We start from the raw sequence: 16,869 nt of genomic DNA, 5'->3' as shown, positions 1-16,869 counted from the left end.
CTGCCATTGAAGGTGTGTTTTAATAGTAGCTGTTTGGTGTTGTTCAACGGGGAGAGAGGCGATTGCTTTCAATACTTATAGAAGGGGTCTGAATCAGGTAAATTCAGTTTTGATTGGCTGGGGGCATAGGAAATGAAAGGAACCTCTCGTGCAAGCTGACTCCTAGAGGGATGCCTGCTTTCGCTGACATTTTCTTGGCAGACTTTGTAGTGGGGTGGTTTGCCATTGCCTTCCCCAGTCGCAATTACCTTTCCCCCAGCTAGCTGGGTACTCATTTTAGTTGACCTGAGCCGGCTGCCTGAGAACCAGCTTCCATTGGGATCGAACTCAGGCCGTAGGGAGAGTTTCGGCTGCAGTAACTGCCGCTTACCACTCTGCGCCACACGAGGCTTAGGCTGGGAGCATAAGCTAGGTGGAAAAGAGCAATTAAGAAATGGCAGTGGACAGTTAAGCAGTGGACAGTTAGGAGTTTGGTCAGTCTGTGGGTAGTCAGGGAAGAGACAGGCCCTTTCTACACCTAAGGGTTATCCCAGGAAAATGGAGGGATCGTCCCGGGATACCCTGTGTAGCATTTGGAGGCACAGGTACAATTGTGGGATATAGGACTGGTGTAGACATGCCCAAGGTTGCTGATGTATAGAAACGCTAGGAAAAAGCTGAGGAGAAAGAGAATAGTCAAGGCCAATTAAACTATTCTTTCTCTGTGGGGTAACCTTATACGGCTGGTGAAGATCAGGAGCAGGTGGTGTTATGCCAGGAGGCTGCCCTAAGATCGTGCCAGAAGAAGGTTACTCAAGCAGGCATTAAAATCCAAATAAACAGTCTAAGCCACCAAAGATACAACAGGAAGAACTTTGGGACTCAGAGAAAGACTGTACCCCAAAACTGGACCTAGTTGTTAGTGTATTTGGCTGGGTGGAAGTTTAGAGAATTTGGCCTGAGGTAAAAGAACTCAATAAGAGGCGTGTATTAACAACAGTGTCTGCTGAGTCCTTAAGAAGTGTCAGCAAGCATTCATTTGTCAACTTCAAAGTAAATACTAGTGTTCGCTTATGTACAAAATAGCCCTGTAATAAATAAAGTTGTTTAATAGTTCATCTTGTCTCTAGTGTTGGTGCCCATCTCATGCCTATGCTTCTTATAGCAAGCTTCTAGGAGGTTTCCATTTCGTTTTAAAGTATTCTAAGAGAATTGCTGGCAGCAGAAAAGGGTCAGCTTGTGGAACTCATGAGTTATAGTGGCAGAGAGTTCCTTGGGCTCTGAAATATAAGCATTTGCTAAAATTAAGAAATTGCAAAGGTGGGATTTGCCAGAGAAGAAACAGTTTCCCCATGGGTGGTGGCACTGCTGGAGAGAAAATTCCCTCATTGGTCACTGGCTTAGATAGTGTAAAAGGGATTAGACACATTCATGGATTATGGATATAAATCAACAGCTATTCGTCATGGTTCCTAAATAGAACCTTCATGATGCAAGTTGGGGAAAAACCCCAACTTCAAGTATAACCTAATGGGATCTGAGCTGGCGGTGACTGAACAAGAAAGAGATCTTGGGATTGTGGTGGACAGCTTGATGAAAATGTTCATCCAGTGTGTAAAGAAGGAAAATTCCATGTTAGGCAGTATAAGAAAAGGAATTGAGAATAAAATGGCCAGTATCATACTGCCTTTATACAAATCTATGGTGTGACCACACTTAGAATACTGTGTACAGTTCTGGTCACCACACCTAAAAAAGGATATCATAGAGCTGGGAAAAATGCAGAAAAGGGCAACTAAAATGATTAAGGGGCTGCAGCATCTCCCCTATGAGGGAAGGTTACATCAACTGAGATAGTTTAGCTTGGGAAAAAAGGAGGCTAAGGGGAGACATGAAAGAGGTGTACAAAATTATGCACAGTGTGGAGAATGTGGACAGGGAGACATTTTTCTCCCTCTCTCAAAATACTAGAACTCGGGGTCATCCCATAAAGCTGATTGGTGGGAAATTCAGGACAAATAAAAGGAAGGACTTCTTCACACAGCGCATAGTCAAATTTTGGAACTCACTACCACAAGATGTAGCGATGGCCACCAATTTGAATGGCTTTAAAAGGGGGTTGGATAAATTCCTGGAGGCAAAGGCTAACAATGGCTACTAACCCAGATGGTTGTGTGCTATCTCCAGTATTCGAGACAGTAAGCACCAGTCACTGGGGAACATGGGCGGGTGGGTGCTATTGCACCATGTCCTGCTTTGTTGGTCCCTGGCCGACGGCTGGTTGGCCACTGTGCGAACCGAGTGCTGGACTAGATGGACCCTTGGTCTGATCCAGCATCAGGGCACTTCTTATGTTCTTATGATCAGAGGCAGCATACCATTGAATAACAGATGTTTTGTATGACTTGTGTTTCCTGGATGCATTTGGTGGTTGGCAAATACTGGAAACAAGATGCTTAATTCAATGGAGCTCTTAATTAGATGGGGACCTGAAGAAACAACTGGTGGGCCAGAGATGAGAGTTGTATCTAGGTCACTGGCCAGAGTTTCCCCATACCTGGTCTAGATAGAAATTGATTCCTGCTGAATCAGACTAAACCTCCATGTAGTTTGCAATCCTCTTTCCAACAGAAGCAATACAGATGTGTCCTGGAGGCCCACATCAGGGCTGAAAGTAACAGCCCCCTGCAGTTGTTCCCAACATCTGGTATTCTCTCTAGATTCATTCGTAGCCCTTTGCTCCGTGAATTTGTCTAATCACCATCAGGGACAACTGCTTGTATGTGAATAGACATGCTTCAGAGTCCATGTGTGAATTAGCGCTTAGTTCTCATGACATAGAAGAATAGGGTTTTTACCCTATTGTAGCACTACTCCTTTTTTTAATTATTCCAGATGTTTTCTGCATTACATTATGAACCCCACAGAGCATTCAAATAAATAACCAGTTTCCTTTATGGTTGTTCTGAAGAGAATAGAAAATGCCCAACTTTGCTTTGATCTTGATCCTTGGGGAATACAAAAGAATACCCTAAGTAAAAGACCCAAGTATTTATTGCTATCATTCAAGGAAGTTAATGGGCCAGAGGTCAATACCAAGTCAGAAACATCCTCAACAGTATTGAAGCAATGCTTTTATAATAAGGTTCATTTATAGATTTTGTAACACATCCTCTCTCTTTCTCACTGTCACACACACTTCAGTTTTGACATAAACCAAGTAAACCTCAAGCTGCATTTTTAGTGTAGGCCAAAGGCTCTTCAGAATACATTAAATGAGGAATATGTTTTTAAATAAACACACACACATGTGCCAAGGTGAATTTCTGAAATGTGCATCAGCTTCCAATTTAAGTCCGCAACTTTGAAAGAAAGCCATGCCTTCCATCTTAGAAAAGAGCTTTTTTTCTCCAATCTGTCAGCCCCCGATTAGTGGTCCATCTATTATATTTTATTAATAGCAGGTTAATATTGCATGGAAGCACCTGATGTCAAAGAAGAAAGACTAAAATCAGGGTTCACGGTCTCTTTATGTAACCTGCTGGACTGATCACTCTGGTTTGGTTTAAAAATGAAAATTTTAAAAAGACTAATAATAATAATAATAATAATAATAATAATAATAATAACAACAACAACATTTTAAGTCAAAAGAAACAGACTGCAGTTACGGTTGCCCTGATTCTAACATTAAAGATGCAGTCTTATAATACACACTTACCTGGGAGTAAGCCTGATTGAAAACAATGGGACTTATTTCTGAGTAGACATGTATAGAATTTTGATGCGAGACTATATTTCTAAATACACTTACTAGGGAGAAAGCCCCAGTATGCTCAGTGAGAGGTATTTCCAAATGAACATGCATATATTTTGTCTCACAGTCTTCATGCTGAAGGCCGCTGGCATTATTTTTGCATTGTGAAGGCTCTAAATCAGCGGTTCTCAACCTGTGGGTCGGGACCCCTTTGGGGGTCGAACGATCCTTTCACAGGGGTCGCCTAAGACCATTGGAAAACACATATTTCCGATGGTCTTAGGAAACTGTATTGACTGAACTATGTCATGTATCATCTTTTGTATTATTAAAGCTATTGTTATGTATTATTTTCATTAGCAAACCATCCCATGACAATGGATCGTGTAGAGAAGAACGAAAATAATTTTATGGTTGGGGGTCACCACAACATAAGGAACTGTATTAAAGGGTCGCGGCATTAGGAAGGTTGAGAACCACTGCTCTAAATGATGACCACAAAAACTGCAAGTTGGTCTCATTTGAGATGAAGAAGGCAGTGGTGGAGGGGTCCAATTTCCATGGGCATTAGAAATCAGACAAGCTGGAGGGGGTTCAGAGGAAGGCAACGTGGATGCTCAGGGGTCTGGAAACAAAACCCTATGAGGAGAGACTGAAATAACTGGGCATGTTTAGCCTGGAGAAGAGAAGACTGAGGGGAGACATGATAGCACTCTTCAAATATTTAAAAGGTTGTCACACAGAGGAGGGTCAGGATCTCTTCTCGATCATCTGAGAATACAGGACATAGAATAATGGGCTCAAGTTACAGGAAGCCGGATTCCAGCTGGACATCAGGAAAAACTTCCTGATTGTTAGAGTAGTAAGAACATGGAACCAATTACCTAGGGAGGTAGTTGGCTCTCCCACACTAGAGGCCTTCATGAGGGAGCTGAACAGCCATCTCTCAGGGATGCTTTAATGATTCCTGCACTGAGCAGGGGGTTGGACTTGATGGCCTTATAGGCCCCTTCCAACTCTACTATTCTATGATTCTATGATCAACCTTCCTGACTTCTTTATAGGTAGGTTGGGGTAGGTGTACATAGATTGTTTAACTGCTTAATGGGGAGACTGAGACCTAACAGAGCTGTATACGATTCTAAAGATAAGCGATTTACAAAAATCAAGTATTTTAGAGTATATTTTCTCACAAAATAAGCACTTATGAATGTACACATTTGTAGACATGTTTCATCTAAAATGCACATTTTGAAAAAGATTTCAATATGTTTTTTGAGCTTAGAACTACATCGTAAATCATTACTTCCTAGAAGGCTCACCTGGTGCTTATGTTGTGTGCTTTCCAGCACTAAGAGAAGACCTTCCCCACCCGCAGGCATTATAGCATTTTAGCATTCTAGTCTTTTAGCTCTGTTGGTTTAAATCTGCTATTGTATTTTAAATCTCTGCATTGCTGGTAGGTTTTACTCTGGTTGTACTTTTATACTGTACTTTGAAGCTTTTATATTTTATATTGTATTTTATGCTGTATTTCTGGTTCTAATTTTTGTGAACCGTCCAGAGAGCTTCAGCTTTTGGGTGGTATATAAATGTAATAAATGAACAAATAAATAACTAAATACAATGGAGAAGTGAAAAATCTGGTGGATAATTGCATTCTGCTTTGCACATTAGTCTGGGAGGCGCATAGGAATTCACAAAGATCAAATTCTTCAGGCATCCTTAATTCAGACATAAAACTAGTGGGATTGCCCAAAGACCTTAAAGTAGAACAAGGTAAATATTAGCACAATTGCCTCCTATAGCCTTAAATTTTAATGCCTATATGGTTTTCAGTATAATCCTTTGCAGTGTAATCCTATGCATTGGGAAGGTAGTCCAATGGAATTCAGTGGAACTTATCCCATAAGGATTATGATAATTTGTATCCTGCCTTTTGCCCAATACAAGGATGAATACGATTGTAGCCTAAAATGGTAACACATGCTAGACAAGTGGAACCTGTTGAACTATGTATATTTCACATAAGGAAGCACCTCCAAATTTTGTTTTTGGCAAAGCTCAGTGACGGTAAAGCAGCAGTTTCTGCAGCTGAAACTCTCCCCACGGCCTGAGTTCGATCCTAGCGGAAGTTGGTTCTCAGGCAGCCAGCTTGGGTTGACTCAGCCTTCCATCCTCCCGAAGTAGGTAAAATGAGTACCCAGTTAGCTGGGGGAAAGGTAATAATGGCCGGGAAAGGCAATGGCAAACCACCCCACTATAAGGCCTGCCAAGAAAATGTCAGCGAAAGCTGGCATCCCTCCAAGAGTCAGTGCTTGCACGAGAGGTTCCTTTCCTTCCTTTTCCAGTGATGACTATAAATAAAACTCATCCTAAATTATTATGAATAAGGCATACCAGCTTCTATGGCCAATATTGGGCACAATGGATAGTGAAACCATTACAATCTCAACCTCCAAGTAGATCATGTCATCAGTTGTGAAGTAAACTGGAGTTGGACATCCAACACAAGAACCAACATGCCCCAAACCATAACTTTTAATTCCTGAAGAACATATATTGGGGTTCCAGTAGGTCTGAAAGCAGCACCTTTTTCTAATCTCTGTTGTGTGAGGACTGTGTGTAGTCATATATTGTTGAAGGAAATACATTCTGAATCTACTTATGGCTACTTTATGCTTTGGATCCAGAGGAAATAAGTCACAGCCAACTGGCAGTACCAGTTGTGTCATTCCGTTGATGCAAATGATGTGGCGCTAGTGGAAACTAGGTTCTGAATTATGCACAAGTGAAGAATCCAATTAAAGTTACAAGTGCAGTTTGTGCAACCAATTTGTGCAACCTGTTGCACAACCCAGTTGCACAAGCATAATGAGCAACCACTTGTGCAACAGAAACATTCAGTGGAGCTCCGCTAGCACTATTTCAGTTTGCGGAATGACATTGTTGGATACTACCCCAATGCTTAATCCGGTTGAAAATAATGCAATGAGTTAGTATATTTCAATGGGACTAAAGAATGAATAATTTCTGCTGTGTCCAACTCCATATGGTACAGGGTTAAGCCCTGACACTGAAAACAGAGGCTAGGGCTACACTCCAGCACAAATTAACCCCTGCCATAAAATCCACCTATTTCAGATATGTAGGCCTAGTTCTGACTGCAATGGTAAATCTGTGTCTGAAAGTCAGGAGTCACAAGTTGAATGCTGTGATAAAATCCTAAACTAGAATACAATATATATTTTGTATGGATATATATTTTTGTATATATATCCATACAAAATACCAGATGGAAGGAAGAACTGTATTCTAGTTTAGATTTCCTCCTATCATATCCCTAACAAATGTAGGAATACTTTTTGAGAGGAGTGTTACATTATGTGAGCGGACCTGCAGTCTGAACTAGGCCATTACCAGAGTCAAGTGCTCTAAACATTTGGCCATTCACCCTATATAGCTGGATTAAAAGGAATTTGGAAAGTGGTTAAAGTACCTTTTGATATTCCTTGATGTTGACTAGGTTGAAAGAAAATATGTGATCCTTTGCTCCAACATAGAGTCTGCTCCGCTCCTCATCCAAAAGGAACGTGTGGTAACTGGAACTATTGGCCAGTCCATGGAAAGTGACAATATTGTTGGAGTCATACATTTCTGTAGGGTAAAAGACAAGAAACTTCAAGTTAATTTGATGAACGAAGACTTTGGTTCTTGGCAAAAACAATTGATAATGATACTAACCATGTGCAATGCCTTTTTGATTATTTATTTAGGCAGGCTTCCTCAGAATGTAATATTATACACCCGGTTCCTGGCTCCTTGCGGTTACTCACAAGGAGCCGGAAAGGAACCAGGCTAGCCAGCCACACATCCCACAATCTCGGGATCATCCCAGGACTGCGGGAGAAGTCGGGATTAAAGGGTAGGGTGATATTCTGGTGAAAGTGAGGGATCATCCCTCCCTGCTCCCGGGATCTTCTGTGCATCATGTGGATGCACAGGGATGATCACGGGGTGATCCCCGGTATATCGCCCCATCTAGCAATCCCCTTTGTCTGGATCCAACCCAATCATAACAATTTAATATCTTCATGGGACTATTTTTACCGCTTTTTCACAGTAAAGAAAATATTGAAGGCAAGCAAAAAGGGCTCCATAGATGGTTATCTGTAGTATCTGTCATCTCGGTGAAGTTAATTTTACCATACATCTCCACCCAATCTAAAATACAGAGTGGCAAGGAAGATGTGAAATTCTGCTCACTATATCTGGGGCTACTACAGACCATGAGCTCTTCATACCCTTATGTGCTCACCATGGTGCTTCTAAAGAAAAGATGCATTAAACTTAGTTAGTTGGCGTATTCTATCAAAGTTGTAAAAGCAGCACTTGCAAAAAGCAATGGAACGCAGCAGCAGCAACAACAAAAACCTGTTCAGGATTAGAAAAATAACCAGATCCAATACTTTGATTTGCTGCTTTGTCATTTCATAGTATGAATACAGCCTTAGGAAAAAATGTTAACTAATCTTGGCATATCCTCTGGGGTCTTGATGTAATAGGCATTGTGGGGGAGTTAAAATGGCAGCTACCACCCACAGGGATTCCGTGCTGAGACAAGCGACAAACCTGACTGGGTAATGGCGGGGTAGGTGGTTGGTCCTCCTGAGAGCTCAGGCTGTTGACAACTGCCTGATGGTGCTGAACCCGGACGCCAGGCCTGAGTCCACCACTTTGTCCACTATACCACAATGGTGAGTTGATTATCTCTCAGATTTCACTTCTCTTTCTTTGGAATATCACCGTCCAATCAATGGCTGCTATAACATCCATGAAGGGCAGCTGAAGAGCATGGCAGTGACATTGATTTAATCGATGTAAATTCAATCTTTTGCCTCCTCAAATTAATTAGTTGCAGCATGTTTATTATATTATCCCGAGTTTGAGTACTGAGAGGGTACAAGCAGCACCAAGAGACAGCTCCAATGCTAAGGAAAGGACATATTTTTTGGACAAAGACAGCCTTTAAAGACTCACCAGATTTAGAAAAGAACCAAACCAGGAAAGGGGCCAAAATGATAAATGCCTTCAACTAGTCAGTGGAATTAATACTGATCTTTTAAATGCAAGGACCTTGTTTTAAGGGTGGAGACATGCTGAGAACATGACTTGAACAAACAACAGCCACCTGTTTGCATCATCATTCACTTGGGCTCTCCATGCTTTCCCCAATTATTTTTCTTACAGTGACCGTAACTGTACTCCAGCACTTGCTGCAATTAGACAAGGGCTGTTTCTTGAATAATGGTTTAAAGACCATTTCCCCTCCTTGCTACATACTTTCAGCATGCACGCTTTCCTCTCCTGTTAAACTTCTCTTTCTACACAGTGATCAACATATTTTTCAAAATATATCACACAAGAAAAGTCCATCAATTAAAGAATTGTTGGTTGATTAACCTGCCTTTTAGACAACTGCCTGGTTTGCAAACTTAAAACAAATGTGCATATTACAAATGTGCATATTCTTCAACATAGATGCCCCTTTATTTAACTATTGCTATAACATAAAAATATCACCACACATTGATAGAAAGAAAGGCAGTCTTATTCTCTCTCTCTCTCTCTCTCTCTCTCTCTCTCTCTCTCCATATTATGGTAATACACAAGAATCAAAATAGCTTCCAAAAGGAACAAATGTACTCCTAACTCTTTAACCCTATCAATTAAAAATTGTTGTGACTCATTAAGTAACTATGACTGTAATATTCTGCCCCCTGACTTGGGAATAAGTCCCATTAAGTTTAATAGGGGTTACCTCTGAGTAAGGGGGAAAGGGCCAAAGGCAAGGGGTGGAACCAAAGATATATCTTGTACATTGTTGGTGCTATATAAATAATAATAATAATAATAATAATAATAATAATAATAATAATAATAATAATAATAATAATAATCTTAGAAAATATTTATTGTTCATGCCAATGCGTTTTGGACTATTTGAAGTCCTTCTTCAGGGCAATTCAAATAGGAGTATAATTTCAATTTTCTCTAGAGCAAAATGATCTACTATGACACACTATCCTTAGCTGATGCTGTTGTCGGAGGCACTCTGCCCCATGCCTCCGGATGATCTCTCCCAGGGGTTTCATGTAGATGTTAAACAGCATTGGGGATAGGATGGTGCCTTGTGGTACACTACACAACAGCTACTCCTTTGAGGAGCAGCTATCCCCAAGAATCACCATCTGGAACCTCCCTGAGAGATAGGACCAGAACCACTGAAGCATGGTGCCCCCAATTCCCAAACCTCCCAGGCATTCTAGAAGGATACCACGGTTGATGGTATCGAAAGCCACTGAGAGGTCCAGAAGTATGAGCAGAGACACACTCTCCCTATCAAGACTCAAATGTAGATCATCCACTAAGGCGACCATAGCTGTCTCAGCTCTGTATCCTGCCCTGAAGCTGGTTTGAAATGTGTCTAGAAAATCTGTATCATCCAAAACTGCCTGGAGTTGGAAGGAAACTGCCCTCTCAATTACCTTGCCCCAAAATAGAAGATTTGATACTGGTCTGTAGTTATTAAGGTCCAGGAAGCCCAGGCAGGACTTTTTTTAGAAGTGGCTGTACCACCACTTCTTTTAAACATGATGGAAAACTCCCCTCCCTGAGAGATGCATTAATAATATGTTGTAGTTGTAATCTAACTGCATCTCCTCCCTGGACGACCAGCCAAGAAGGACAGGGATCAAGAGGACAAGTCCTCCTCCTCACTCTTCCAAGCAGTTTGTCCACGTCCTTGGTACTCACCAACTGAAACAAATCCAGTGTAATCCTACTTGCGGAGTTGCTGAACACAAATCACCCACTACTTACCCACACAATTAATGCAACTATCCTGTTATAAATAAGAATTGGATTTGGTCCAAACATATTACTGTTGCTCATCCAGAATAGCAGTAGTATATATTAGATGTGTATGTTAAAACTTGCTTAGTGCCCAAATGAGTGGGCTGGTGGCTGTTGCACCAACTTTCCATCCTTCATTGCTTTGCCTCCGGTACTATCTTCTCATTGTCATGTGTCTTCCAACATTAAAGATCACTCAAGAAATACTATTGTGCAATCATGACGGGATTTTCCTAAATTGCTTTGGATACTTCCTCATTTAAATATTCCCTTCTTCAATTCCCAGACTTTTGTTTTGCTGAGAGTAGATCTGCTGGCTGCTTCCTTATTATCTGCCAATATTTTTGCTTGGAGATGTAAATTTTGGTGTAAATTAGACTACACTACTCTGATCATTTGCTTAACCCAAAAAAGGCAGGCTCTGCAGGCGATGAAGAGGTGTAAAATATCTTTCCTCCTCCACCACTCTTCTCTTTCATACATTCCGACATGTCACAGATGAAAACATTTTTTTGGTACTTGTAACACCGCCATCCTCACAGCAATGATCATTGCCTGAGGCTCCTGCCTCTAAAAGTTACAAATTGCCAAAAAAACAAAAAACAAACCACCTCTTCTCCGGCCGCTGTGCACTGTTGTCATTTACTCTGTAATAGCCAGTTGAATTGGCTAATGAAGTTGTAAGTAAGTTTGTAAGGTGACCAAAATAATTATTTACTCCTTTGAAGGAACACTCCCTCCATCTACTAGGTCAGCCTTCCCCAACTCAGTGTCCAGTTCTGGGCTCCACAATTCAAGAAGGATGCAGACAAGCTGGAGTGTGTTCAGAGGAGGGCAGCCAGGATGATCAGGGGTCTGGAAACAAAGCCCTATGAAGAGAGACTGAAAGAACTGGGCATGTTTAGCCTGGAGGAGAGAAGATTGAGGGGAGACATGATCAAATACTTAAAAGTTTGTCACACAGAGGAGGGCCTGGATTTCTTCTCGATCCTCCCAGAGTGCAGGACACGGAATAATAGGCTCAAGATAAAGGAAGCCAGATTCCAGCTGGACATCAGGAAAAACTTCCTGACTGTTAGAGCAGTACGACAATGGAATCAGTTGCCTAGGGAGGTTGTGGCCTCTCCCACACTAGAGGCCTTCAAGAGGCAGCTGGACAACCATCTGTCAGGGATGCTTTAGGGTGGATTCCTGCATTGAGCAGGGGGTTGGACTCGATGGCCTTGTAGGCCCCTTCCGACTCTGCTATTCTATGATTCTATGATTCCTCCAGATATTTTAGACTACAGATCCCAGCATTCCTTACTATTAACCATGCTTACTAGGGCAACTTCAAGGCCCCTCATCTCCCTTCTTATTGGTCTTTATCTTGGACTGTACAGCCCTTCAAATAGAGGACTGTGCTCTGTAAAGCAGGACATCTGGCTACCTCACACTTTGAGATGCAAGGAACAAAGTCAGGGAATTAAGGGGGGAAATCAATGGAGGAGCCTGATGGGTGCACAAGACAATTCATGGCCTGTCATTTGATGAGTCCTGCTGTACCTGGGGCCTCACACTGCAACATGATATACATGTGCTGGCAGAATGGCAAAACCTCTGCAGTTAAGTAGGCCCTACTGATTTTAGGCACTTGTCCTAACATTTTAGTTCCACCCACCACACACACCCATCAGAGATCCTGAGAAAGCGAAGGCTTTCTAAGTTCAGGACAATCTGAGAGCTGGCAACTGAGTTAGGGTTTACGCTCCTTCCCTCTCTCTTCTGTGTAGAATACTCTGAAGATGTATAGTTCATTTGGGATAATCATCTCATCAGTCAACTAATAAATACAATGGGGACAGGCCTGTTGCAGCTGTTCAAGCAATCCTTGCTTTCATCCTACTTTATCATCACAGCTGCCAATCAAGCAATTACTGAAAAGAAGAAGAAAAAGAAAAGAAAAAGGCACACATCTGCATCAGTCCACACACAGAGATATCTCAACCTTTCGCTTCTGAAACTAAAGCCACACGGAACAAACGTGCCTGCCTAATAGTGACTTGTTTGGATTCATGAGGATAAAGAAAACAGGAGCAGTCCAATGCAGCATGCTTAATGGACGTTGGGAGGATAGTGCAAAACTGTATACGGACAAGTTTTATTGAAACAGGTCAAGTAGAAAGTAGAAAAGTAAGTATTAGGTCTACCAGAATGCTTTTCTGCCTGGCTTAGGGTGACCATATGAAAAGGAGGACAGGGCTCCTGTATCTTTAACAGTTGAATAGTAAGGGGAATTTCTGCAGGTGTCATTTGTATATATGGAGAACCTGGTGAAATTCCCTCTTCATTACAACAGTTAAAAGTGCAGGAGCTATACTAGAGTGACCAGATTTAAAAGAGGGCAGGGCACTTGCAGCTTTAACGGGTGTGATGAAGAGGAAATTTCACCAGGTTCCCCATATATACAAATGACACCTGCAGAAATTCCCTTTTCAGTACAACTGTTAAAGATACAGGAGCCCTGTCCTCCTTTTCATATGGTCACCCTAGCCTGGCTGAGTCCAGTCTGTGGAGGAAGAGTAAGCAATAAACAAAAACCCAAGCAGAAATTCTTTTACAAAAGATGAAATCTGGACTCTTGGGAGAAGATATCTAAAATTTGCATCTAGTGTCAGTCAGAAAGAGTGTTGCCAAATCTTTTTCAACTTATTTATTTATCATTTTTATATCCCATTTTCCCCACTAAGGAGCTCAAGGCAGTATACACATCCCTCCCCCACCCCTTCCTTCCTACCTAGTTGAATTTTAAGATGCCTTTTTTTAAATAATGTGCTGCTTTTAAAAATGTATTAGTTTTAAATGTTTGAATTAGTTGTATGTATTTTATGGTGTTTTTATTTGTGTTGTACCCCACCTCGATCCAGAGGGAGAGGCGGGTAACAAATAAATAAATATACATTATTATTATTATTATTATTATTATTATTATTATTATTATTATTGTCAGCCCTGGCAGATTAGAAAGATGATCAATATAAATCCAGACATTTATAGACAAAGCCATTTTTAGACCCATTTCAACTATTAGATTGTAAGCCTATGCGGCAGAGTCTTGCTATTTACTGTTTTACTCTGTACAGCACCATGTACATTGATGGTGCTATATAAATAAATAATAATAATAATAATAATAATAATAATAATAATAATAATAATAATAATAGGTCCAGGGAGCCCTGAAGGCTGATTTCTGTGTAGCCTGTTTAAATCATGAAGAAGAAGAAGGAGGAGGAGGAGGAGGAGGAGGAGGAGGAGGAGGAGGAGGAGGAGACCAATTAGCACAAAATTTGTATATACTAGAGCTATGTATAGATGCAAATTTAGAAATAATTTCTATAAATTAAATAGCAATACAGGACATTGTACCATGCAACCAGGTGACCAGTCTGTTCAGTCTGCTGTTCAGGTGCTAACTCTTAACGAGCAACCTCAAGGCCGTTGCTCTCCATTTTTATGGCTCTTTATCTTTATACCCAAATTGGACTAGATGTCCTTTGAAATAGAGGATGCCTTAAAATACAGGATGGTCCCCTGTGAAAGAAGAGAAACGGCAACTCTCTTTGCATGTGGAGAGATGTATATGACACTGTGTGAGGGCAGGGATAACCTGAAAAGGAAAATCTGCATTTTCAACAGCCTTATTCTTTTCCCAAAATACTTGCTTCATGGCTTTTATGACGCCAGGGACGGCTTTCAACATGGAATTTGCCACAGGCTGACTCAAGATTCCCTTTACAGTCCCTCCCCTCAACCCCGGCTATTTCTCAAGCCAACCTGTATGCAATAAATAATTCAGAAACAAAATGTGTGTACATTTTTTAAACAACAACAACTAGTGGAGAGCGAGGAAGCAGAATTTGACCTCATTGATGTGAACAGCTCAAGTGTTTCAGGCATACATACATGAGGTACTTAGAAGGAAATATTATCAAGTCAGAGCAAGGTCCAATTGGTTTGAATACAATCAGTGTTTCAGAGGAAAAGCAATACATCCCTGAGAATCTATTTAAACAAGTCAAGCTCATTGACCAGCGTATTTTGGCTTGTGCTGCGCTCTCCTCTTAACTATGACTGTGTACCATGCAAGAGTAAAGGTCTGGAGGATGACTACCTTATTGGGGTCTAACCAATATTCCACACTGGGAGCATAATTAGATGTGACAGTAGCAGCCATGTTTGTTTATTCACATGCCAGCTCTGTTCATGCATTAAGGAGAACATAGGGTGTAGTTTTAACATCAAACTGGTACACTGGTTAGGAGAGCTGAACTCTCCTCCTCCTTATCACCTGTGCTCTATTGCTTTGGGCACTTTTATTTTATCTTAGCTCACTTCCAGAATCGGAGCCTGGCTGGGAGAAAAGGCCTAGCACAAAGGTGCAAAAAGTGTATTCTGTGGGCCGCAGGTGCCCCCCACAAGCTTTGCCTGGTGGCTCTCCAAGAAACCCAGCCTCCTCCCCTGCCAATGCTGGAAAACTGGTGGTTTGTGTTTGAATGTGTGGGTATGAATGAATGAATGTGTGTAAATCAATATGCATGTGAGTGAGCATGCAGGTGTGGTCCCTGGCAGGTGCGGTGCCTGCCCAATGTGGCAACCTGTGGTCAAAATGGCTTTGTACCCCTGGCCTTGAGCAACAGACTGTAGGGGGAAATGGGAAGTGAGGCTTCTACTCCCCTCATCTACATCGCTCATTTGATATATAATTAAAACCCATCCCATCTTCAAGCACAATGAGGGCAGATACATAAAGAAACATGACTACCACCATCACATACAGGTACACAAAAAACCTATAGAAGTATCAAACCCATCTCGTATTGCTTCCGCATTAGCAAGCTAACAAACACACGGCAATTAAAATGTCCCAGAACATATGAAAACACATTTTGATAAACAATGATCACAAAGACATCCACATTTAGCTAATAAACCTTTCAGTAACTTAATCCAAATCAGTGATGGCTTGTTTCTTAACATAGCATAGGGTGACCATATTTGGGAAACCAAAAAAGAGGACACCTAGTGTGTGTGTGGGGAAGCAGCTTTCTGAGTCCTGCAGAAAGTACGTTATTCCCCCGCCACCTTAAAGAACCCGATTGGAGTGGAGGAGGGGAAAGGATTTCATTCCACTCCAATTGGGGCCTTTTCTATAATGTCCACGAATGACCCACTTTCCCCTTTAAGACCTCAATTGGAGCTCGGGGTGGGGGAATGATGTGCCTCAAGAAAGCATGTCACTCCCTCCTGCCATGCTAATGACAGCCTTAAAGGGGAAGGTGTGTCATTCCAGGACATTATTGAAAATTATAGAAAATCCCCCCTGACACCATGGAAAGAACAAAAACCAGGACAAATCTGGGGAAATCCTGACAGTTGGTCACCCTAACATAGCAGGAAACCTTGACTTCAACCGTAGCACTCTTCCCCAGAAACAACTACATCTTGTGGCACCCTGAAAACTATTATGACATAAGCTTTCAGTTGCATGAAGTGTTAACTTGAGTTCCAAGTGAATGTATACACACATGATGGCAGAGGGATTGTAAACTATGGGATCAGAGGAAACCGAAACGCAGAAATATAGACAGTGACAATTGCCTTATCTATAGTGGCCATTCACAAAACAATTGTTGGCTCACTACACAGACATCTTTGAATTAGTGAGCTGATTAATACATGTAGTGCGATGATGATGTTGTTGATGATGATGTTAAAAAAGCTCTTCATCCCAATTAAAGCCACATGAGATAGCTGAACCTGTTTCACATTAAAATCTGTCTTTGAAATATCTTTGTTCAAGAATACTCACCTTCAGGTCAGTAACAAGAGTGTCCTGTTATTATTATTATTATTTATTTATATAGCACCATCTATGTACATGGTGCTGTACAGCGTAAAACAGTAAATAGCAAGACCCTGCCGCATAGGCTTACATTCTATTAAAATCATAGTAGAGCGATAAGGAGGGGAAGAGAATGCAAACAGGCACTGGGTAGGGTAAACAGGCGCAGGGTAGGGTAAAACTAACAGTATAACAGTATAAAGTCCAAACAGCATCAAGTTGTAAAAGCTTTAGGAAAAAGAAAAGTTTTTAGCTGAGCTTTAAAAGCTGCGATTGAACTTGTGGATCTCAGATGTTCTGGAAGAGCGTTCCAGGCGTAAGGGGCAGCAGAAGA

General features: G+C 41.4%; 1 protein-coding gene across 1 annotated transcript in view; it reads right to left on the bottom strand.

Annotated features, from left to right (window-relative positions):
* Positions 1-16,869, bottom strand: part of SEMA3A (semaphorin 3A) — a 253,399-nt gene that overhangs the window by 169,725 nt on the left and 66,805 nt on the right. The window contains exon 2 of the mRNA XM_063134309.1: positions 7,236-7,393. Within this exon, the coding sequence (XP_062990379.1) occupies positions 7,236-7,393 (158 nt within the window). The remainder of the gene's footprint in view (positions 1-7,235; positions 7,394-16,869) is intronic.

Source organism: Elgaria multicarinata, chromosome 9 (genome assembly GCF_023053635.1).
Source record: "Elgaria multicarinata webbii isolate HBS135686 ecotype San Diego chromosome 9, rElgMul1.1.pri, whole genome shotgun sequence".
NCBI lineage: Eukaryota > Metazoa > Chordata > Lepidosauria > Squamata > Anguidae > Elgaria > Elgaria multicarinata.
Note: the sequence above shows the minus strand (reverse complement) of the source record. Positions and strands in the feature narration are given on the sequence as shown.